Source organism: Cynocephalus volans, chromosome 15, assembly GCF_027409185.1.
Source record: "Cynocephalus volans isolate mCynVol1 chromosome 15, mCynVol1.pri, whole genome shotgun sequence".
NCBI lineage: Eukaryota > Metazoa > Chordata > Mammalia > Dermoptera > Cynocephalidae > Cynocephalus > Cynocephalus volans.
Window position 1 is genome coordinate 26686255 of NC_084474.1, and position 23803 is coordinate 26710057.

The 23803-nt window shown below is 40.6% G+C and overlaps 2 protein-coding genes across 7 annotated transcripts in view; both read left to right on the plus strand.

Moving 5' to 3' along the window:
• SULF1 (sulfatase 1) overlaps positions 1-23803 on the plus strand; it is a 155988-nt gene that overhangs the window by 114843 nt on the left and 17342 nt on the right. For all 6 annotated transcript variants that reach the window (XM_063079110.1, XM_063079114.1, XM_063079111.1 and 3 more), the window contains 8 exons: positions 3016-3232; positions 5575-5827; positions 6971-7067; positions 7529-7623; positions 7946-8011; positions 8972-9144; positions 23381-23523; positions 23618-23741. In XM_063079110.1, coding sequence (XP_062935180.1) covers positions 3016-3232; positions 5575-5827; positions 6971-7067; positions 7529-7623; positions 7946-8011; positions 8972-9144; positions 23381-23523; positions 23618-23741 — 1168 coding nt within the window. The remainder of the gene's footprint in view (positions 1-3015; positions 3233-5574; positions 5828-6970; positions 7068-7528; positions 7624-7945; positions 8012-8971; positions 9145-23380; positions 23524-23617; positions 23742-23803) is intronic.
• On the plus strand, positions 18405-22542 carry LOC134364072 (male-specific lethal 3 homolog). The gene is made up of 2 exons (XM_063079989.1): positions 18405-18418; positions 21459-22542. Exons 1-2 carry the CDS (start codon positions 18408-18410, stop codon positions 22540-22542), a joined length of 1095 nt encoding a protein of 364 aa, XP_062936059.1. The 5' UTR covers positions 18405-18407.

Here is a 23803-nt window from a genome sequence, read left to right on the forward strand (position 1 = left end):
GTGTGTGTGTATATATATATATATATATATATATGTGCATGTGTGTACACATACATGCATATACATGATACAATATCAGTGCAAAGGACAGTGCCAAATATCCAGTGTTGTTAATTCAACTCTCCAGGAAGGAAACACTCTTTCCCTTCATCTCTATCCCATGGGAAATCAACAAGGACTTTGGTGAATGGGAAAATGCAGGTTGTATTCCCAATAGGCTAAGTCACTGAAAATTCTTCCTACACTTTTATGTTCTACAGGAATCTACTTGTACCCTCAGCTCTTCCAGGCCAAAAAAAAGAGGCAGAATTTTTTTAATGCATTGTGGTTGTAAAACTATGGAAGGTTTTCATTATAGTCATACAATTTAAAAATTAGTGTTTATACTAAAGCTGATGTAAATTTAAATCACAAAAAGACTTCAGGCCATCATTTTTTAAGAATGAAGTTAGCCACACTTTTCTGTCAATTGAAAGTGGAGCACGTGTTAAGTTTCCACTTGGCTCTGGATTGTGAATCCAGTGGGCTATGGTTTTGCTACTTTAGCATTAAGTCGGAAACTCAGTTTTTACATGTTAGAGGCAGAGATTACACAGGTGGATGGATAAGTCATAAACCATTTGGATTTAAAATAAATATACATAGACACAGAAACACTGAAACAGCACTAATTCCCAAACTTCTTGGAGCTATGAAAAGTTATTTCTTTTGATGACACATTTCACCAGCAAGAATTCTATATTATATAGTTATTTCTTAATGGAGCTGTCTGTCAGTTTCTGAGAACTTTTTTGCGAATTTCATGGTATCTCCTCAAGCTAATTGTATGTACCTGTCAGTGCCACAAACCCAGGCCTTGAAAACCACTGGTCTCCTCTGAGTGATCCTACACTGACTGGGATGCAGATCTGCTGTCCATGCTGTGCCTCAGTGTTCGCCTGGTGGGCCCATCTCCCCCACTGCCCATGCTGCAAATGCTTCCCGTGGGACGGGCCATGCATGGGTCCCTTACGATGACTCACCAGCCTCTGAGTGGCTCCTTTTTTCAGTTGTTGTGGCTCCTTGCTCCTATGTGGGTCCACGGGAACCCTATTAGTGGTCTTGCTGGCCCCCCCGCCACCAAGACCCTCTTCTCCCCTGCCACCTCCAAGCAACTTCATCTGAAGAGCACAGCTGCAATTTTTGCCAGCTCCTGCTCCGTGTGCTTGGCAGCTCCAGCCTGGAAGTGGCCAGAGCTTGAAATGGTCAGAGTGGTTTTTTCTTTCTCTCATCATGGCTTCTCCCACCTTCATACACTCCTTAAGTCTCTCCTCCTCTTTCCCTGAGCTGTAGCAGCCTCAGCTTGGCTGTTGTTGCTTTTTTATAGTTGTAAATTGGTTGATTTGTGGGAGAGAGTAACTCTGGGGACCATCTATTCTACCATCTTGACCGGAAGTCTCCCGCCTTATCTCTTGAGCTCCTGCTTCTCTGGATGAAGACATTGAACATTCAAGACATTCTAACCAAGCCACAGAAGAAGGTTGTAACCTGTTAAGACTTGAAATAACCAAATTCAGTAGCACCAGGAGTGTAGGAGTCTAAAGTAAAATCATAAAATGAGCCCTATATATCTGGGACGTGGGAACAATACAGTAGCCATCCACAAGCAGCTTTGATAATTCAACAGGTATTGAAGTCATACAACTCCCATAGGAGAAAATGAACTGCGACTCTGTATCTTGGTTCATTATGAATAGTTGCACACCATCCTGTACACAAGTGCCATTTGTCTGCTGGCAAAGCCATCTGGGACCCTTGGCCAGACTGTACCTTACATTAGGACACTTTGAAATCAAGATGTCACCCAAAGTATGGTACTACTCTAAGGGGGGGATATGAGATTATTTTAAATGGCGCGTGAAAGAACATCTGTTATTTAATAATTATGTATTTATTTTAATATGTTTGAGAATATATAAGTGAAACAACAAACACCTAATTGTACAGTGCAGATATATTGCACTAGCCACAGTCTAGAAATGTGTCTATTTAATTAAACAAAAGTTTTGATAAATAATAGTACACAGGTGATACTTGGAAATGGGAGGGAAAAAAAGACAAGTTTGGTAACACCGCATTTTAGCTTGTAACAACCATGACCAACTTAAGATTAAGATCAATATTCTTCCTGCCTCCCAAATTAATGTTTTAGTGAGGAGAAGGGGGAAAATAAAAAGTAAAAGAAGTTATGGGGTCTTCAAGTAAGATGTGAAGGATCCCATGAAATGACCCCCAGGGTGAAGAGCAATTGTTCCAGCTTCCCCCTGATGCAGTGTCGTGTGTACTCGGAAGTGAGCCTGCGGCGTCTGCAGCAAGCTCGGTAGAAGGCAGGAACTAGAAAACCCACCGCAAGCTCCCCGTGTGTCTGTTGGGAACATGAACTCTCTCAGGAGCGTGCCCATACTCTGGTGGGTGTGCAGTGTTTGCAAAAGGATAAGCAAAGACACTAAAGAAAGCCTGATAGGTTTGCCAATCTCTGGGCAACATGAGAGTTCACTCGCCCTGCAGTAGACTCAGATTAAACTCATCTCTGTCTACCTCGTGTGCCACCTTCCCTGACTCACATTAGAAATTCAGGGACAGAGAACAAAGCAGCCAAGTTTGTTTTTCCAGAGCGAAAGGGGTCTGGCGAAAACAGTCCTGACAGCTGTGCTCTGTGTCATGGTGAAGGAAGGGCTTTTAGATGTTTCATTCAAGACTGTTTAGTCTGGATGCTGAGGATTCATATATCAGTTTTTGGCTCTAGTGTCACTGAGGTAGTTCTGATTTCCAATGATTTTATTGTCATTTATATTTGCCCACAGTGAAAGAAAGAACTGAGTTATTGCAGGGTCACTTAAAAGCTTGCCTTTCTTCATTCACTCTCTTTAATGGTGTTGCCAGTGCCTCTAAGAAAAAAAAAACGTAAGGCAGCAGTCCTTAATAAATAACACCTGGATCAGAATCGGTAAACTGCTTTCTCGCTGGCTTTTGCAGAAGTGGCAGTGCATTGAGGATACATCTGGCAAGCTTCGAATTCACAAGTGTAAAGGACCCAGTGACCTGCTCACGGTCCGGCAGAGCACGCGGAACCTCTACTCTCACGGCTTCCATGACAAGGACAAAGAGTGCAATTGTAGGGAGTCTGGTTACCGCGCCAGCAGAAGCCAGAGGAAGAGTCAAAGACAGTTCCTGAGAAACCAGGGGACTCCAAGTAAGCCATACTTGTGTGACCATCTCAGTGGCAGGCCAAGGCCTTTGGGAATGGATGCTAGAGAGAAGAAAGCGTTGCTCCTTTTACATTTTAGATTTTATCAATGCATAGTTTTCAGGCTAAAAGCAAACCACTGTTCTGTTTAAAATAAGAAAGCTAAGATTAATTTGAAATTTTGCATTGTAAACATTTTCGCTTAAGCATAGAATAAAAAATATTTAGTGAAAGCACCAGCTGCAAAGCACATGCACACAGAAAAGGGCTATGAAGTAGTTATTCCAAAGGATGAAAGGGTATGGTTTAGGTCAGTTTTATTACTTTAATGCTAATGTCTTTATTTGTCTGCCTTAAGTTGCTTTTTTTAAAAAATCCAAGATTTTAGTGCACGTGGATTTAATTTAAGAGTAAAATCATAAACTTTTTTAAGGCATATATTTTAATCTCTTTTAGGACAATATTTTTTAAAATTTTGTCATAAGTTTGGATCTTGTTGAACTGGCAGGGTCAAACTAGTCAAATTCAATATGAAAAGTACTACCTAAAATTTTCTTCATAAAAGCTCTATCAGGCAGCTATGAGATACCTGCGATTACATAAACATGAAAACCCCAGTCTGACACCTTCCATAAAAGAATGCATCTAGTACCATCTAGTGGAATAATATGAAAAGTGATACATTCTGTGGTGATTCCTTTCTATACTGGTTTGGAAATAAGTAATACACCTTACATTCAGTTCTGTGTCCAAGATTTGGAAATCAAATATTTCACTAGAACAGTGGAAGCCCTTAGAACAGGTGTTTTTATCCTGGACACTACAGATGGGCTTTGGTGTCATGAAGCCCTGATATTTCATCCAATATTATGAGTATATTCCATGTGTAGGGGCACTTCTTTCTCAATGTCAATAATTTTCAACAAATTCTTAAAGGATTCTAGAACCCGAAAGGCTAAGAGCCACTGATTTGGGAGCTTTCCTTTCTTTCCTGAGAGAAAAATGCCAGGTTTAATAATTCACACAGGATATCATATTGAAAATTGACAAGGGACAAGGACCGCTGACACTCTCCTTTATCAGAAGCTGATTACCAAAACTTGGGTAGAAGCAAGAACATCTTCTTTTCCAGAAAGTTAATGTCACTGTCTAAGCACTGACCATAGAGCACATTGATTTTTCAATGTTGGGCGTAAACAGGAGAAGTCTAAGGCAGCTTTTTCAAACTGTATGGAATCTTCTGTATTTGAGAGCAGAATCGGTTTTCCTCCTTTGCACAACAGTGGAACTTGTGAGCACTCTCACTGACCTACCAACTGTCACGGAGACAGCTTCTTCATCTGGAAACCAAGATCCTGCAAATAGCTGTCTCTGAGGCATGACAATTCCGAGTCCATGGTCCATGTGCCCCGCTTCCTGTTTTAGCAGCAGACTGGAGAGATAAGGCTGACTGTGCCTCCCCAGAGCCTCAGTGCATCTGCCACACAGAAGCCAATGTCTGCACATTAAAGTTCTTATCTAGCACACATGAGCTCTTGATGATGCTCCATAGTCACCAGAAAATATGCTGGCCTCCCCCACCTCCCCATTCCTCTTTCAGATGTGAGAAGTCAGTTGGCTGATGAAAGCATTCACAAAATTTTTCTTAGAGCAATACTCTACTATTTGTGCAAATAGAAGATGTCTACAGCATTCATCTTTTTGAAAAAGCAGCCCAATGTAGTGGTGAGACTTTGTAGTTCGAGAGATTATAGTCCTAGCTCCCGTAATCTTGCAAAATGTATGTGACATTCAAAGCTTTGGTTTTCTCAGCCATAAAACAAAAATGATAGCACCAAATTCATGACACTGTTTTGACAATCTGATAAATTTTTTAAGTATTTAATATAATAATACTTGTCTTTCAAGATTGTGGATTAGAGAAAAATGTAAGATGTATAATACATAGCAAAAGCTCCATAAAGGATAGCCATCGCTATTAATACCATAATTGGGAATATAGTTTTATCCAAGCTAAGTGAAAACTAAACGTAAAAGTTCATCACCTGCCCGAAAGTAGAATGGATCTAAAAGATCACCAGACCTACCCCCTTACTTGAGGGATGAAGGGCCTGAGACCTAGAGAAGCATGTCATCTGTCACACTGCCATGCTGGGGCACAGCCAGGAGGAGAGCCCATCCCTTCCACCGGAAATTCCAGCGGGCTGTCCAGAGCGCCACGATGCCCCTCAGCAATGTGGCAGGGACTGCTGCCCCTCTCCGAGGTCCTCACCATGCCAGGTGTTCATTTGCTTCTCTCCTAAACTACATCAGGATACCCATAGTAATATATCTTCCCTTATTTGCAGAGTACAAGCCCAGATTTGTTCATACCCGGCAGACACGTTCCTTGTCAGTAGAATTTGAAGGTGAAATATATGACATAAATCTGGAAGAGGAAGAACTACAAATGTTGCAACCAAGGAACCTTGCCAAGCGTCATGATGAAGGCCACAAGGGGCCAGGAGGTCACCAGGCTGCCAGTGGTGGCATTGGGGATGGGATGCTGGCAGAGAGCAGAAATGCCGTGGGCCCGCCTACCACTGTCCGAGTGACACACAAGTGAGAAGGCTTTGGGTGTTCACTAGGGTTGAGTTCAAAGTTATCCTCCACCCCCTTTGCAATATTATCACCATTTTGCACTTTGCAAAAAGTATATCTGCAGCCATACAGTGCCCAAGGGCTGGCCTACATAACAGCTGGGGGTTAAAGCAGTCATAAGGAGTTCACACAGTCAAACAGTTATTCATGCACTTGGGTTCAGTTTCACGTCAAGGCCGATCGGCTTGGAATCCAGCCAGAGTAATTCTGTCACATCTTGGCTTTGCAGGCGTGGAGTTGGTACCCCTGAGCAGTTACCTTTGTAGGTGTCTAGAACATGGATGGAAACAATTACAGAGGCTGGTAGAGGCTCTTCCATACTGCATGGTTGCTGTTGCTCAGAGCAGTTGTACAGTCACGGCCTCAGAAATGAAACACAGCGCAAGGCAGGACAGTGGATCCCAGAGAAGCTTCCAGAAAGATGTTGTAGGTTAGGAATGGATGTAAGATGCGGAAACACCTAACCTGTCCCAGATCGTGAAGAGCAGAGAAGGCCTTGGAAGTCATGAGGATGGGAGGGAGATAACTCCCCGTAGCTTTAAGGGACTCAGTATTTCTTCAGTTCTTTCCAAAATCTACTTTCTTTCTTGGCAGAAATATTTTCCTTATGAATTTATTAACAAGATCCTTGTTTTCTCCCTGATTTTTGTTATCACTTTGGGGAAATAGGGTACTGTGTGCTCTGCCAGCATTTCTATCTCCTGGGGCCTGTAGTTGTTACAGTTATATGCTAAGATTGGGGCCAGGATGCGTTTCTCTTATGTTATGGATTGACCCCGTATCCCACCTGTTCTCTATCCCTGGGGCTGTTTCTTTGCTTCAGAATTTTATGGGGTACTACGGCAAGCTGTTTTTTAACAAAATGTGGAGAGGTACCCCGAAAGGTGATCTTAGTGATGATCTTAGTCACAGAGATGAGACACCATCCTTTGCCCACACCAGTAGCCAGGACATAGTCTCACTTACCCTGGTCTGTGTCTCCGCTCCAAACTTACTGCTTGTATCTACTTTAAGAGTTTAGAGAATAAGTTCTTTTTGCTATCTTTAATGTTTTCTAATATTAGAGTATAAACCGATTTCTCATGTTTTTGTTTGTTTTTGCAGGTGTTTTATTCTTCCAAATGATACAATCCATTGTGAGAGAGAACTGTATCAATCAGCCAGAGCCTGGAAGGACCATAAGGCATACATTGATAAAGAGGTTAGCCATGGCTGTGTGATTGTAAGGTGTATTCCAAATTCAAATTCAGCTTGCCAGCCCTGCTGCGACTGGTGGGACATACCACCAGTCCTCTTTTGTACATGTCTTCTTTTTTATAATTATGTGGGAAATAGAAAAACAATCAAGGTATTTGTCTTTCTTCAGTGATTTAGTGATAGTCCTGCTGAAAACAAAATAGAATGTGAGAAGAGACTCAATGGCCTTTTGAAATCTCTGTGAGAAAATGATTTGAATTATAAAAAAGACATCTGTCAATGTTTATAACACATCAGTTGGAATATAGAGGTAGACATATTCTATGTCCAGCTTGTTTATAAATTAATTATCATCTCAAATGAATGGTTATAATTTTGAGACACAGCAAACTAGGTGAAATGAAAGATATTTTGTAAAGAAAATCTGGATCTTAAAATGTAATTTTTCAAATACATGTTTTCCAGATTGAAGCTCTGCAAGATAAAATTAAGAATTTAAGAGAAGTGAGAGGACATCTAAAGAGAAGAAAGCCTGAGGAATGTGGCTGTAGTAAACAGAGGTGAGCATGTATCTATGCCACAGCCACTTTCCAAATTCATTTTAACACAAGCTGGAGTGATTAGCAATAGGCTCGTTTGTCTCTCTGACCAATTGAAAACTTCATATGAATGCACTGTCATATGGTATGATGCTGACCTAAACTATTTAAGTCCAATTAAATATTGCCATAAACTTAAGCAGGAGGTAAAAAGTCCTGGTAAGCTAAAATAGTTGCAACAAAGTAACTGCCTTCCTTCTATTTTGCTTTTTTTTAAATGAAATGAATTGTTCAATCAAGTGCAAGGTTATGAAGACACGCTTTTTAATCTTCTTGCCTGCAGCTATTATAATAAAGAGAAAGGTACAAAAAAGCAAGAGAAATTAAAGAGCCATCTTCACCCATTCAAGTAAGTAACCCTCTGTTTCCCATGTCTGCTGGGAGTCAAGGACTGCCCACTGGGTACTTCTGAAAGACCGGCGGGATCCCTGTGTTCCGAGCGGTGCTGGTCCAGAAGTGGAAGGGCACGTAGTTCAAGAAGCTGAAAGCAAAGCCCACGCCTCACCAAGGGACATGGCAGTGCTTTGGGATTCCTTTGAGGGAAACCATGCAGAATTCTACTCCAGCTCTGCACGTGCTCTCTGCCTCACGTGTGGGACTGGTGACTGGATTTTACTCCACGCAGTGCTGCTTTCTGTGCAGAGCGACTGAGAGTTATGGACTCCCTTGAGTGGGTCGGTGTGTTCTATAGAGCAGCATGTAATAGTGTTCAATTCTGAAAGTCAGAGGAAACATACACAGTTTTTAAATAAGAGCAAAATTTGCATGTGAAGGAGATTTAGTATTTGAACCTCAACGAAGTTTAAGCCTTTTATGGAAAAACCAAGATAATAAAAAAAAAAAAAAAAATTGGGTTTAAAAACTGGGTCTCCAAACCGATTTTGCAGAATTTGTCAAAGAATTTTTGAAACTTTCTAATCCAAGCCATCTAGTCCAACTAACCGTTGACTCTACAGCTGATGGGTACTGAGCCACCTGAAAATTAAGCCATTGTCCAAAGGAGGTGGCTGGCAGGATCCATTGATTTACACCGACATTTATTTCCATCAATGTTTACACGTAAATGAGGAAGAAAATGTTGATCCTGTTTAGGTTCAAAAGGTTCTAAGAGAGGTGTCACTTAATAAGTTTTGCCTTCACTATTGCTGAATATATTTTGAGGCCCTCTGTGAAAAATAAAGGTCACGTATTGCCTTGTGTCTGTGAGCTTGTATCTAAATATCTGTGCAAGATTCATAGCAACAATCTTATTTTGAACTGAGAAAGTACTTTCTGATCATTAAAAAAAAAAATCCCTTCTGTTGCATAGGGAGGCCGCTCAGGAAGTAGACAGCAAATTGCAGCTCTTCAAGGAGACCCGCAGGAGGAGGAAGGAGAGAAAGGAAAAGAGGCGGCAGAGGAAGGGCGAGGCGTGCAGCCTGCCCGGACTCACCTGCTTCACTCACGACAACAACCACTGGCAGACGGCCCCGTTCTGGAACCGTAAGTCACTCACTCCAAACGCCAATTCCCACCACCACGCGCAGAAACAGCAGCTCCCACAACAGTTACTCAGACTAGGAACTCAGCAGCATAAGACCAGGAATCTAGAAAGATTCAAAAGGAAAGCATCATGTTCTATTCTGTTCTGGCAACTCGAACCATTTTTGCAAAAATTGCTTTTTTCTTTAGAATTTTTTTTTTTAATATTTTGCTTGAATATGCTCAGCTTCTCCCTAGGTTTTTCTTCCTGATGTTATTTCACATAGTACCCAGCACCTGGCAGAGTTCCCACCCAGTAAGATTGTTCTACAACTACATAACTAAATAAATGGATGAACAGTTTCACCCCAAATAGATTTATTTTTTTGGAGGAAGAAATTTCAGTCTCTGATTTCTCGCAAACTCAAATGCATACCCAAACACTTCCAGGCCTCTCTGAGTCAGACTGAGCTTTCTAATGGATTTGGCCTTTTCTTTAAAGCAGCCATCAAAAAGCAGTTATTCTTCTCCCCAGTCTGGCATCTCAGCGTGTTTTTACCAAATGTCTAATTAATTAACCCTAATTAATTGGAATTTTAAATTGCTTTCCAATTCCACAGTAAAGCTGTCTTCTCTTTCTTGTGAGAAGATTCAGTAGAAGGTCCTGCATTACCATTAAGAACATAATATTCTCAAGACATGCCTCTCATGAAAACTATGAAATTGTTCAAAGAGAAAATACAGAGAAATTGTCTCTGTCAAGTGGCACAAAGATATTTAGACAGAATTACTTTGTCTAGGCAGCATTGGGTTAAGTTATTCCTTTGTGAGATTTCTTTTTTGCCTTGAGAAGTTCTTTTTAGCCCCGCCCTGCTGCCAGATTCTTGTAAAAAAAAAAAAAAAAATCAATATTTTCTGGAAGCGCAGAGTTGAGAGCCTTTGGAGAACTCCACCACCTGTTTGCTGCAAAAACATTAATAAATGTCACGAGGAGTTGAGTACCAGGGGAAACTGGACAAACCTCATGAATATATTTTCTGAAGAATTTAAAGTGTCCATCTTGTATATTATTTGTCCCTTAAAGAGTCTAAGAGCTATTGATCCCTTCAACTGCTACAAAAAGCAATTTATTTTTTTATTTTACTTCTCAAAATACATTGTAGTTGATTTTCATGCCCCTTTACCTGTTCCTCTCCCCACTCCCTTTCCCCCCCCCATCACTTGACTTAAATAGTTCAAGGAATTTTTTTGGTTATTCTATCTTCTTCACACACACACCCCCCATATTTATTTGTATTTATTTATTTATTTATTTTTAGCTCCCACAAATAAGTGAGAACATGTGGTATTTCTCTTTCTGTGCCTGACTTGTTACACTTAATATAATTTTCTCTAAGTCCATCCATGTTGTTGTGAATGGTAGTATTTCGTTCTTTTTTATAGCAGAGTAGTATTCCATTGTGTAGATGTACCACAGTTTCCTTATCCACTCATCAGATGATAGACATTTGGGCTGGTTCCAGCTCTTGGCTACTGTAAATAAAGCTGCAATGAACACTGGAGTACAGGTATCACTTTGGCATGATGATTTCCATTCCTCTGGGTATATTCTCAGCAGTAGAATAGCTGGGTCATATGGTAGATCTATCTGTAATTGTTTGAGGAACTTCCATACCATTTTCTATAAAGGCTGCACCATTTTGCAGCCTCAGCGACAGTGTATGAGAGTTCCTTTTTCTCTGCAACCTCTCTAGCACTTATCATTCTCGGTCTTTTGGATGTTAGCTATCCTTACTGGAGTGAGATGGTATCTCAAAGTGGTCTTGATTTGCATTTCCCACATGCTGAGTGAGGTTGAGCATTTTTTCATGTGTCTGTTGGCCATTCATATATCTTCCTTTGAGAAATGCCTATGCAGCTCCTTTGCCCATTTTTTAATTGGGTTATTTGGTTTTTTGCTGCAAAGTTATTTGAGTTCCTTGTATATTCTGGATATTAATCCTTTGTCAGATGTATATTTTGCAAATATATTCTCCCACTCTGTTGGTTGTTTTTTTACTCTGTTGTCTCTTTTGCTGTGTAGAAGCTTTTTAGTATAATATATCCCATTTGTTTATTTTATATTTAGTTGCCTGTGCTTTTGGGGTCCTATTCATGAATTCTGTACCCACTCCTACTCCCTGGAGTGTTTTCCCTGTGTTTTCTTTAAGGAGTTTTATTGTTTCAGGATGTACATTTAATTCTTTAATCCATTTTGAGTTGATTTTGGTATATGGTGAAAGATATGGGTCTAGTTTCATTCTCCTACACATGAGTATCCAGTTTTCCCAGCACCACTTGTTGAAAAGGCAGTCTCTTCCCCAGTATGTAGATTTGCTGCCTTTGTCAAAGATCAGATGTCTGTAGACATATGGATTGATATCTGGGTTCTCTATTCTATTCCATTGATCCATGTGTCTATTTTTATGCCAGTACCATGCTGTTTTGGTCATGATAGCTTTGTAATATAGTTTAAAGTCAGGTAGTGTTATGCCTCCTGCTTTATTTATTTATTTATTTATTTATTTTGCTCAGGATTGCTTTGGCTGCATGTGGTCTTTTGTTGTTCCATATAAATGTCTGGATAGCTTTTTCAATCTCAGAGAAAAATGTCATTGGAATTTTGATGGGGATTGCATTGAATCTGTAGATCCCTGTGGGTAATATGGACATTTTCACAATGTTAATTCTTCCAAACCAAGAGCATGGGATATCTTTCCATCTTCTTGTATCCTCTTTAATTTCTCTCAACAGAGGTTTGTATTTCTCTTCGTAGAGATTTTTCACATCCTTGGTCAGCTTTATTCCTAAGCATTTTATTTTTTTGGTGGCTATTGTAAATGGGCTAGCTTTCTTGATTTCTTTTTCTGCATGTTCACTGTTGGAGTATAGAAATGCTACTGATTTTTGTGTGTTGATTTTGTATCCTGCAACTTTGCTGAAATCATTTATCAACTCTAGGAGTTTTTTTATAGAGGCTTTAAGCTGTTCAGTATATAGGATCATATCATCCGCAAACAAGGACAGCTAGACTTCATCTTTTCCAATCTGGATGCCCTTTATTTGCTTCCGTTCTCTGATTGCTCTGGCTAGTACTTCCAACAGTATGTTGAATAGGAGTGGTGAGAGTGGGCATCCTTGTCTAGTTCCTGTTCTCAGGATGATATTGGCAGTGGGCTTATAATATATGGCTTTAATTGTGTTGAAATACTTTCTGTCTCTACCTAACTTGTAGAGAGTCTTTATCATGAAGGAATGTTGAATTTTGTAAAATGCTTTTTCAGCATCTATACAGATGATCATGTGGTTTTTGTCATTGATTTTATTGATGTGGTGTATCACATTTATTGATTTGTGTATGTTGAACCAGCTTTGCATCCCTAGGATGAATCCCACTTGATCATGGTGAATAATTTTGTGTATGTGTTGCTGTATTCTGTTAGCTAGTATTTTGTTGAGGATTTTTGCATCTATATTCGTCAAGGATTTTGGCCTGTAGTCTTTTTTTTTTTTTTTTTTTTTTTTTTGGTATCTTTGTCTGGTTTTGGTATCAGGGTGATTTTTGCCTCATAGAATGAGTTTGGGAGAATGGCCTCTGTTTCAATCTTTTGGAACAGTTTGTAGAGAATTGGCATCAGTTCCTCTTTGAAGTTTTGGTAGAACTCTGCAGTGAACCCGTCCAGTCCTGGGCTTTTCTTTGTTGGTAGCCTTCTGATAACAGCTTCAATCTCTTTTATTGTTATTGGTCTGTACAGATATTCTATATCTTCTTTGCTCAGTTTTGGTAATTTGTATGCATCCAGACATTTATCTATTTCCTCCAGATTTTCAAATTTGTGGGCATATAGTTGTTTATTGTAGTCTCTAAAGATTCCTTGTATTTCTGAGGTGTCAGTTGTAATATCACCTTTTTCATTTCTAATTTTTGTTATTTGGGTCTTTTCTCTTTTCTTAGTAAATCTTGCTAAAGGTTTGTCAGTTTTATTTATCTTTAAAAAAAACAACTGTTTGTTTCATTGATCTTTTGTATTGTTTTTCATGTTTCTATTTCATTTAGTTCTGCTCTGATCTTAATTATTTCTTTCCATCTACTAACTTTAGGTTTGGATTGTTCTTGTTTTTCTAGATCTTTAAGGTGAAGTGTTAGGTTATTAATTTGCCATCTTTCTATTCTTCTGAAGTAAGCGTTTAATGCAATAAAATTTCCCCCTTAATACTGCTTTTGCAGTATCCCACAGGTTTTGGTATGATGTGTCATTATTTTCATTAGTTTCAAGAAATTTTTTGATTTCCTGTTTAACTTCTTCTTGGACCCACATGTTGTTAAGTAGAATGTTGTTTAATTTCCATGTGTTTGTATAGTTTTCAGAGTTTCACTTATTATTGATTTCTAATTTTAATCTATTGTGATTGGAAAAAATACATGGAATAATTCCAATTTTTTAGAATTTATTGAGACTTACTTTGTGACCTAACATATGGTCTGTCCTGGAGAATGTTCCATGTGCTAATGAGAAGGATGAATATTCTGAGGTTGTTGGATGGAATGTTCTGTAGATATCTGCCAAATCCAATTGGTCTAAAGTATTGTTTAGATCTTGTGTTTCTCTGTTGATTTTTTGCCTAGATGATCTGTCCAATGATGAGAGTGGGGTGTTCAGGTCCCCTGCTATTATGGTGTTAGTGTCTGTCTCTTTCTTTAGATCTAATAGTGTTTGCTTTGTAAATCTGTCTGCTCTGACATTAGGTTCATATATATTTATGATTGATGGATAGATCCTTTTATCATTTTATAGTGGCCTTCTTTATCTCTTTTTATGGTTTTTGCTTTGAAGTCTATTTTATCTAATATAAAGAATAGCTACTCCAGCTCATTTTTCATTTCTATTTGCATGATATATCTTTTTCCATCCTTTCACTCTTAGTCTATGTGTGTCTTTACAGGTCAAATGAGTCTCTTGAAGACAGCATATTGTTGAGTCCATCTTTTTAATCCAGTCAGTCAGTCTGTGTCTTTGGAATGGGGAATTTAATCCCTTTACATTTAGAGTTATTATTGAAAGGTGTTGATTTACTCCTAGCATTTTACTGATTTTTGTTTAGATGTCTTAAGTATCTTTTGTTCCTTTCTTTCTAATTTTCTGTTTGTCTTCTGTATCTGTTGGTTTCTTGGGGTGATAGATAAACTATTTTTTTTTCTCTTTTGTTAGCATTTTTGTCTTGCTGGTAGGTATTGTTCTTTCTTACATATTCATGGCAGTGATGGCTGTTTTTGTGTTATCAAATCCAGTACTTCCTTGAGAATTTCTTGTAGGGCTGGTTGTGTGGTAGTGAACTCCTGCAGTTTTTGTTTGTGAAATATACTATTTATCCTTCATTTCAGAAGAATAGCCTTGCTGGGTAAAGAATTCTTGGCTGGCAATTTTTGTCCTTTAGTGTTTTCAATATATCATCCCATTCTTTTCTGGTTTTTAGGGTTTCTGATGAAAAGTCTGATGTTATTCTGATTGGGGCTCCCTTATAGGTGACTTGCCAGTTCTCTCTTGCAGCTCTTAAGATTCTCTCTTTGTTTTTGAGTTTTGTCAGTTTGAATCTCACATGTCTTGGAGAGGACCTTTTTGGGTTGAATGTGTCTGGTGATCTTTGGGCTTCCTGAATCTGGAGATCTGTGACTTTCTCTATACCCAGGGCATTTTCTGCTATTATTTCATTGACTATGTTTTCAATGCCATTTCCTTTTCCTTCCCCTTCTGGAATACCCATGATTCAGATATTTGAGTGCTTAAGGTTATCAGTTGTCTCTCTTAGATTTTCTTCAATTTTTTAAATTCTTTTTTCTGGTCTGCCTATGTTAATTCAAACAGCCTGTCTTCAAGTTCAGAAATTATCTCTTCTGCTTGTTCAAGTCTGCTGGTTAAACTGTGGTGTTTTTTATTTCATTGAATGAATCCTTCAGCTCCAGAAGCTCAGCTACATTCTTTTTCAAGGCATTGATTTCTTTGTACATTTCTTCCTTCAGATCCTGTATATTTTTTCTCATTTCATTGTGTTGTCTGAGTTTTCTCATATCTTATTTAGTTTCCTTAGAATAGTTACTCTAAATTCCTTGTCTGTCATTTCAAAGACTTCCTGTTCTATAGGATCTAGTGCTTGAGAATTATTAATTTCCTTTGGTATCAATGTACTTTCTTGATTTTTCATATTTCTGGTATCTTTCCTTTGGTGTTTTGTGATTGTGGCCAGGGGTATCACAGTCCACCCGTTTTTCCCTGATTTCTGACTTGGATCCTGAAGGGACTGCTGATTCCAGTCAGCAGAAACTAGCCTGGGCCAGAAGTCCCACCCCTCCTGTCTTCTCTTGCATGGCTGGCTCGGGGTGAAGGGACCCTGAACCTCTTAAGTCACTCCCAGAGGCAGGGAATGGCCTGAGTCAGAATTCCCACCCCACCTGCCTTCTCTGGGATGGCTGGCTCAGGGTGTGCGGGCTCAGAGCCTCTTAAGTCTCTCCCAGTGGCAGGACTGGCCTGGGCCAGAAGTCCAGCCCCACTTGCCTTCTCCCGCCAGCAGGATCGGAGCATGTGGGCCCAGAAGCTCTAAAGTCTCTCCACACAGGGGGGAGCAACCTGAACTGGGGTCCAGCGGCACACAGCTCCCATCCACTCCAGCACAGATCTCAGGTCCTCTGTCGCTGCTCCTCAGTAGCTGCAAATTGGTTGCTCTGTGGGAGAGAGTGACACCAGGAACCAACTACTCTGTCATCTTGACTGGAACTCCCACTCCAAATAGATTTTGTTTATGCTTTATTTCAAGAGCATTCTGTAAGTGTAATAAAAGGAAGTTAAAAAATGGTAAAAGCCCCTTAAATGCAGGACCCATATCCTTATTCCCAGTTCTAGTGTGTGCTTTTAACATTAGTGCTTATATTTTCTTTAGTAGTCTGTGCACAATATTCACTGAGGCAATATAGAAATAATACACTAAATTCTTGGGGCACATCATCTGATTGATGGCTTACCAGCCTATGGAATAGAAGAAATACCAAATTGAGAGGATCACTGGAGACCACCCAAGCCAGTGTTTCTCAAACTGGGATTTGGAGACCCCAAGGAAATCACAGTCCATTTTAGGGGGTTCTAGGGCCCATCCAAGAGAACTTTTGTTTTATCTTTCCATTTTGAACCTTCTTGATTTCAGTATCCACATTTATGTTTACACTCGTATCGAGATCTAGTGAACTCTTAAAAGTCATAGCATTTCACTTTTAATGTAGTTCCTTAAACGGGGGCGTGGGGATCTCTGAGCTTGTTCAGATTGCTGGGATCTGCTCCCCACCCGGGTCTGGGCTCAGTACTGGAGACAGAACATTGAGTAAGACCCCTCGTTCTCTGCCTTCATAACACTTACATACTAATGGGGGAGAGGAGTCAATGAGATGTGTAAAATAATTGCAAGTTGTGGTAATGCTATAAAGGAAACAGTAATCACAGTTTTTAAAGGGGATCTTCTCAGAGAGGGTGGGGATGATGGGCCTTTGTGAAGAGGTGAAATTTAAGCTGAAACCTAAAGGGTCAGGAGAAGCCCCATGTGCAAGGGGCCAGCATCCAGGCAGAGGGTACAGCGTGAGCAGGGGCCCAAGGAGGTAGCAGAGTTGGTGTGTCCAGGACTGGTAAACCCCTTGAAAGATGAAGTATTGAGAACCCTGGAGTTAGACTTTGCTCCTACCAGAAGGAGGTCCTTCATATCTCTATCTGCTTCTTTCTGTTGGAGTTGAGGCCATCCTGCCCAAGCCACCACCACTTCTTACCTCAAAGGCCACCACACCTCCTGTGTGGTCTCCAGACACTTTCTTGCTCTTACCAGTCCATTCTACTCAGAGGAGTTTGAGTGGTCCTGTTTTTCTTAGGCTAAAGAACCAAATCCCTAACATATCCAGCAAAGCCCTGATGCTACCGTCTAGTCCTACTCTGGTACCATTTCCTCCCATTCCTACTTACTGTAGCCACTCGGCTTCTCTTTCTTCCTCAAGCATCCCAAACTGCATTCCACCACAGGGCCTTTGCACATGTCGCTCCCTTTTCCTGGAAGGCTCTTGCTCCTACACTCACCCACAGCCTGTGCTTGTCAAATACCTACTCACTCTTCAGATCTCAATTGCAATGTGACTTCCACGGACACCTTCTCTGTGCCTCAGACTAGGTTAAGTCCCTTTTATACACTCTATCAGCACTCTACTTCTCCATGACACTGAATCACATTTTTAATTATATGGTTTTTTTCACTTTTGCTTTTGCTTAACGTTTCCCCCACTAGACTGTAAGTTTCTCAAGCTAAGAGACCAGATCCATGTGACATGTATCCTCTGACACAAAAGAAATGCTTAGTCAGTATTAGGTGAATAAATAAACAAACAAGCAAACCACCCTGTCCAAGATCAATTCAACTCATGTCAATTGATCTGTGAGTGCCTGCCACTGGGCGTCACTGTGCTAGTGAGCGCAGCAGTGTCCTGCTGTCACTTGGCTCTTTCATGATCTCATCCAATACCAAATTTGATACTGTTTCTAGCATGTTGGTGCTCATTGTACTGATATTCTGATTATAAACAAGAATGCAAACACGGACACTGAAATCAAGAAGGTTCAAGATGGAAAGATAAAATGAAAATTTTCCTGAATAAGCCCTAGAACCCCCACAAATGGTCTGTGACTTCCTTGGGGTCTCAGTGGCCTTTGGACAGTGGCTTGCAGAATTTTTTTCATTATAAACCATAGTAAAAAAAAACACTTTATATAAGGATCCTGTACACATGCATGTACAGACACAAATATATATATATATATATATATATATATCTGTGTGTGTATATGTGCTGTATATAATATATGTGTAATATATACTGAAATTAAAAGTTCAAAAAGCAGTACTATGGTGATAATGCTGTGATATATTTTATCTATTCTATTTTATACTTTAATTATGTTATTCCTATATTCTTCCTATCTGCAGTGCAACCTTAAGTACTTGGCATAGTAGTAGATACTCAATAACATAAACAGAAAAAAAAAAAAAAAAGCAAATCTACCCAGGCACATGATCCTCTAATGCAATGGTCTGTAAACATTTCTGATTATGTACATTTTTGATCAGCTTTTAAAATGAACACACAGTCTATACTAACATTCTTGTACTACCATACTAACATGTTCTGTGTATTATGAAAATACATGAAATAAACACTAAAAATTATGAGATCAAGGTAAAGAAAAGAGGGGTTTTTTTTAATAATTTTTATTTTATTCTTTGGAGGTCACAAAACATTTTACTGACACTTATTTAGTATGCTTTTGTTTTAAAATCTCAGTGTCACACTTTACACTTCAGGGGGCCAAAGCTTCAGTTTAGATTTGGCATATGCTCTTAAGGACTACCTTGAATGAAAGATGACTCAGAAAGAGGTGCCAATTCAATAGATGTGCATCGTTGTCATGCCAAGTATATCAGGACATTCATTTTTTAATACCACCATTAACAAAGCAGTCATTTTTATTGAAATTACACTTTTAAATCTCCATCCTCCCTGAGATGTATCAATTATCCTTATAAAGCAATCAGAAAGTATTGTATTTCTATATTTTATGAAATGAGCTCAAAACCCATTTAAATTGTTGATTTGGAATATTTTTACACAGATTAGAAAATTCCAGTTCCATGGTTTTTAATGTATGTATGTGAGCTAAATGTTCACGTATAAATAATATAAATTATAAATAACATATTCAGAGCACTTTAAATGAAAAATCATATAATGGCCAAAACACTCCCAATTATCCATCTTTAAGATGCTCCCTTTTCTTTTGAAAAATCATTTCTGAGGAGAGAAAGGAGTGAACAGGCAGAACACAGAGGATTTTTAAGGCAGTGAAACCATTCTGTATGATACTATAATGTGGATGCGTATCATTATACATTTGTCCAAACCCATGGTATTATACAACACCAAGAGAGAACCCTAATGTAAACTATGGACTTTGAATGATAATAATGTCTCAATGTAGGCCCGTCAGTGTTAACAAATGTATTACTGTGGTGTGAGATGTCAATAGTAGGGGAGGTTGTATATCTGCACAGAAAGAGAGTACACAGGAAATCTTTGTACTTTTTACTCAATTTTGCTGTGAACCAAAACTGCTCTAAAAAATAAAGTCTATTAAAATCATTTTTTAGAAAAAGATCTTTTTCATTCATTATTTAAAACATCAGTTTTAGCTTAAGGACAGATTCAGTGTGTCTAATACCCATAAGGCAGTAGAGTCTAGTGGTTAAGAGTAAACCCTCTAGCCAGACCCCAGTGCTGCCAATTGTCCTGTGTGACCTTGGACAGATTACTTAACTTCTCTGTGCCTTGGTTTCCCATTTGTAAAATGGGAATAATAATAATTTCTGTCTCAAAAGGTTGCCTTGAGTTAATTAATAAGTTAATATATGCAAAGTACATAGTGCATAATGAATTTTCATTAAGTGCACCTATCCTAATTGATTGAAAAATTTTTTGCTAGATAGCATGTTTCTTAAATTCACTTATCATTATAGAAAGGGTCAAGAAATTTGGAACCTTTGCCTTTTTGTGAAAAGAAGAGTGGGTAATTTGTTTTTAAATCTGACATCTCCTTTACATGTTTTCTACAAGTTAACCAGGAAACTCTGCTCGGTGCAAAAGATGTTCACAGTCACAGCCCATCTCATATTAAAGTATTGTAGAGAGTCTAAAATGATTACAATTGCGTCATCCCAAAACCCACCAAGCTGGACTCAAGCTTTCTCCAAACCCCCTCACATTGCAAAATCCTGTATTTCCATGCACCATTTGTGACGTGTGGCCATCTGAATGCAGAACAAGCAAGGGCACCAGTTCTATCTCCTTATTAAATAACTGTTTTAGTCCGTTTTGTGTTGCTATAACAGAAATACCTGAGACTGGGTAATTTATAAGGAAAAGAGGTTTCTTTGGCTTACGATTCTGGAACAGCTGCATCTGGCACAGGCCTCAGGCTGCTTCTACTCATGGTGGAAAGTGGCAGGCAGCCGACAGGTACAAGCAGATCACATGGCGAGAGGAAGCAAGAGAGAGAGAGAAGGTGCCAGGGTCTTTTTAAGCAACGAGCTCTCGCGGGAACTAACAGAGCGAGAACTCACTCATTAATCCCCCCTCCCCCAGGGAGAGCATTAATCCATTCAGGAGGGATCCGCACCATGACTCAATCAGTTTCCAGCACTGCCACATTGGGGATCAGATTTCCACACGAGTTTTGGAGGGGACAACACATCCAAACTCCATCAATAACCATTTTTCCTTTTTGAAAAAAATTAAAAATAACCACAAGTAGAAGTTATTTTTCTTGCCATACTCCAGTCACTCACCGCATTTTGGAGACCACGGCCTAACAAAGGGGAGATTAAAGTGCTAAAACTTCACCTTACCCTTCAGCTCATAGGAGATCACCATCTTTTTTTTTTTTTTTTTTTTCCCATTTTCCCCTAATTTTACAGCAAATTTGTAAGGGGAAGGGGGTGGAAGAGTATGGTTTTTGTTTTGTTTTGCTTTGCTTTGTCTTTTTTGTGATCGGTAAGGGGATCGCAACCCTTGGCTTGGTGTCGCCCGCACGGGGCTCAGCCAGTGAGCGCAACGGCCATCCCTATACAGGATCCGAACCGCGGCGGGAGCGCTGCTGCGCTCCCAGCGTTGCACTCTCCCGAGTGCGCCATGGGCGGGCCCAGAGTATGGTTATTTTTGAAAGCACGCCGCGGGGCGTGCGGCGTAGCGAGGCGCGGGGCGGCGGTTCAGCACGCGGGCGGCGCGGGGAGGAGGCCGCTGTCCACCACCGCTGCCTTCGCCGCGTGGGCTCCCGAGGGACGCCCTGGCCGCCGAGCCAGAGTGTTCGTGTTACTGTTGGGAAAGACGAAAAAGGCAGAAAGATCCCAGAACGTCTGATCCGTTTTAATGACGGGAACAGAAGCTGGAGTAGATGGGCAGCCGAAGATCGCGTGCTTCTGATACGGTGACAGTCGTAGACGACAGCGTCAATTGGCCAGAAAAGCTGTAGCTCGCCTGAGAAACGCTGGGAGAAAGAGGAGGCGCAGCAGGTGGCCCGATGTTGACTCTGTCTTAAAAAAAAACCTCCCCGTTGAAAAGATGAAAATGATGAAAACTCGATAAGCCGTTCCTCTGGTGACAGTAGTGAAGAAACGAATGAAGAAATAAGGGGAGAAAGTGACATTGAAGAAAAGGCTGAAGCGAGAGAAGAACCGGAGCGGCAAACAAAAAGGGACATGGAAGAAAGAACAGTAACTATAGAAATCCCTGAAGTTCTGAAGAAGCGGCTTGAGGATGATTGTTACTACGTGAACAGGAGGAAACGGTTAGTGAGACTTCCATGCCGGACCAACATCATCACTATTCTGCAATCCTACGTGAAGCACTTTGCTGTCAGTGTGGCCTTTTCAGCCAACGAGAGTCCTCGTCCCCACCACGCTACGATGCACCCGCACATGACTGTGCGTTATATCCCAGCAGAGAAGAACGTTCACCTTTGTAAGGAGATGGTGGATGGATTAAGAATAACCTTTGACCACACTCTCCCGTTGGTTTTGCTCTATCCACAGGAACAAGCTCAGTATAGAAAGGTGACTTCACCTGAATTTGTTCTTCCAGTTAAGGAGAGGGCCACCACTACTAACAGGAGCCAGGAGGCGCTCCCTCCCAGCCAGCCTTTGTTGAAGCCGTCCACGCCGCGGTCCCCAGAGAGTCAGCCGGCCACCCCCAAAAGGCGCCAGGCCGAGCCGGCGGCGCTGCCGTCCCCGAGGCGGCCCACGCGCCACACGGCCAACTGCGACAGGCTGCCGGAGAGCAGCGCCTGGCCTCAGCCCGAGCGCCCGCAGCAGGACCCGTCGGCCGGCGTGCCCCGGCGGTTCCTGCGCCTGGAAAAGAAGGCGCCTGCGCACAGCGCATCGTCTTCGCCGGCTCCTCTGACTCCGGGCAAGGAAGGGAGTGCTGTGTTCCCCGGCTTTGAAGGGAGAAGAACTAACGAAATGAACGAAGTCCTCTCCTGGAAGCTCGTGCCCGACAGTTACCCCGCAGGGGACCAGCCGCTTCCACCGTCTTATATTTATGGGGCACAACATTTGCTGCGATTGTTTGTAAAACTTCCAGATATCCTTGGAAAGATGTCCTTTTCTGAGAAGAATCTGAAGGCTTTGCTGAAACACTTTGATCTCTTTCTGAGGTTTTTAGCAGAATACCACGATGACTTCTTCCCAGAATCGGCTTATGTCGCCGCCTCCGAGGCGCATGACAGCACCAAGAACCCCAGGGCAGTTTATTAAAGCGTTGGAGGTTCTGTTAAGAGCAGCTGCACCGCTTCGCTTTGCGCTCTGGCTCCCAGAAGAACTAAGGAGACGGTGGGCCTGCTGCGACGCCCACCCTGGCTGCTCTGGCAGAGGCGACCTTGTTACTTGAGTTGCCCACATACTGTAGTTATTTCTGTTAAGAATTACTTCCTAAGTGCCTGAAAATGCTCTGATATGACACCTGCCACTACACAGGCCATCTGTGATGGCAGGAAAAGAGCAGCTGTGTTTGCAGTGAAACGTTCCTGAAAGTGTATGTAGGTCAGGCTGTTCCAGTACACGATGCCGCTAGTTATTAGTGAACTACGTTGTTTAGTTATTTGTTAGCATTAAACAAAATTGTTTTGCAAACTCTCTTCGTGTTTGTAATGAGCCTGAGCAACTCTGTCCAATGAATTTTAGTTTATACTTGGCGACCGTGAAGTAGCCTCAAAGTATTGATGACTGAAGAAGACTTGCAGCTATACATTTTTGCCTGTCACAGTTTCCTCTCTGAAAAGTTATTTTTGGTGATCTAAATAAAGCATTGTCTGTCTCGTTTGAGATTTTACAGCTATACTTTGTTGTATAATGTTATGGTTCCCTTTCTGTAAAGCGTTGTTGTTGGTAATCCAAATAAAGCATTGCCTGTCTTGTTTGAAAGAATTAATTAAGTAAGTAAGTAAGTAATTAATTAAATAAAATCACATCACAGTATTGATAAGAAAGAAAATGTGAACCTTAAAGTTTAAAGATAAGGAAACGTTGGAATAGCTAGCCTGCCTAAGGTTTTCAGTTCTTTTTGTTTTATTTTGTTTTTCTTTTTACCCAACAGTGGGATCTTTCTGTGCTTGCACGAGTTCTAACAATAACACTTACTGGTGTTTGCGTACAGTTAATGAGACGCATAATTTTCTTTTCTGCGAGTTTGCTACTGGCTTTTTGGAGTATTTTGATATGAATACAGATCCTTATCAGGTAAGACAATATGTTTTATTTTATGAAGTTCATTGAAAATAGGATAGTGAGAACATGAGCTTAAATATATTATCCTGTTCTCCTCATCCCATAGCTCACAAATACCGTGCACACGGTAGAACGGGGCATTTTGAATCAGCTACACGTACAACTGATGGAGCTCAGAAGCTGTCAAGGGTATAAGCAGTGCAACCCAAGACCTAAGGGCCTGGAAGTTGGTAAGGAAAAAAATATCATTTTTTATATATTACCTGGAAAATTCTTTGTGTTACCAAGTTTT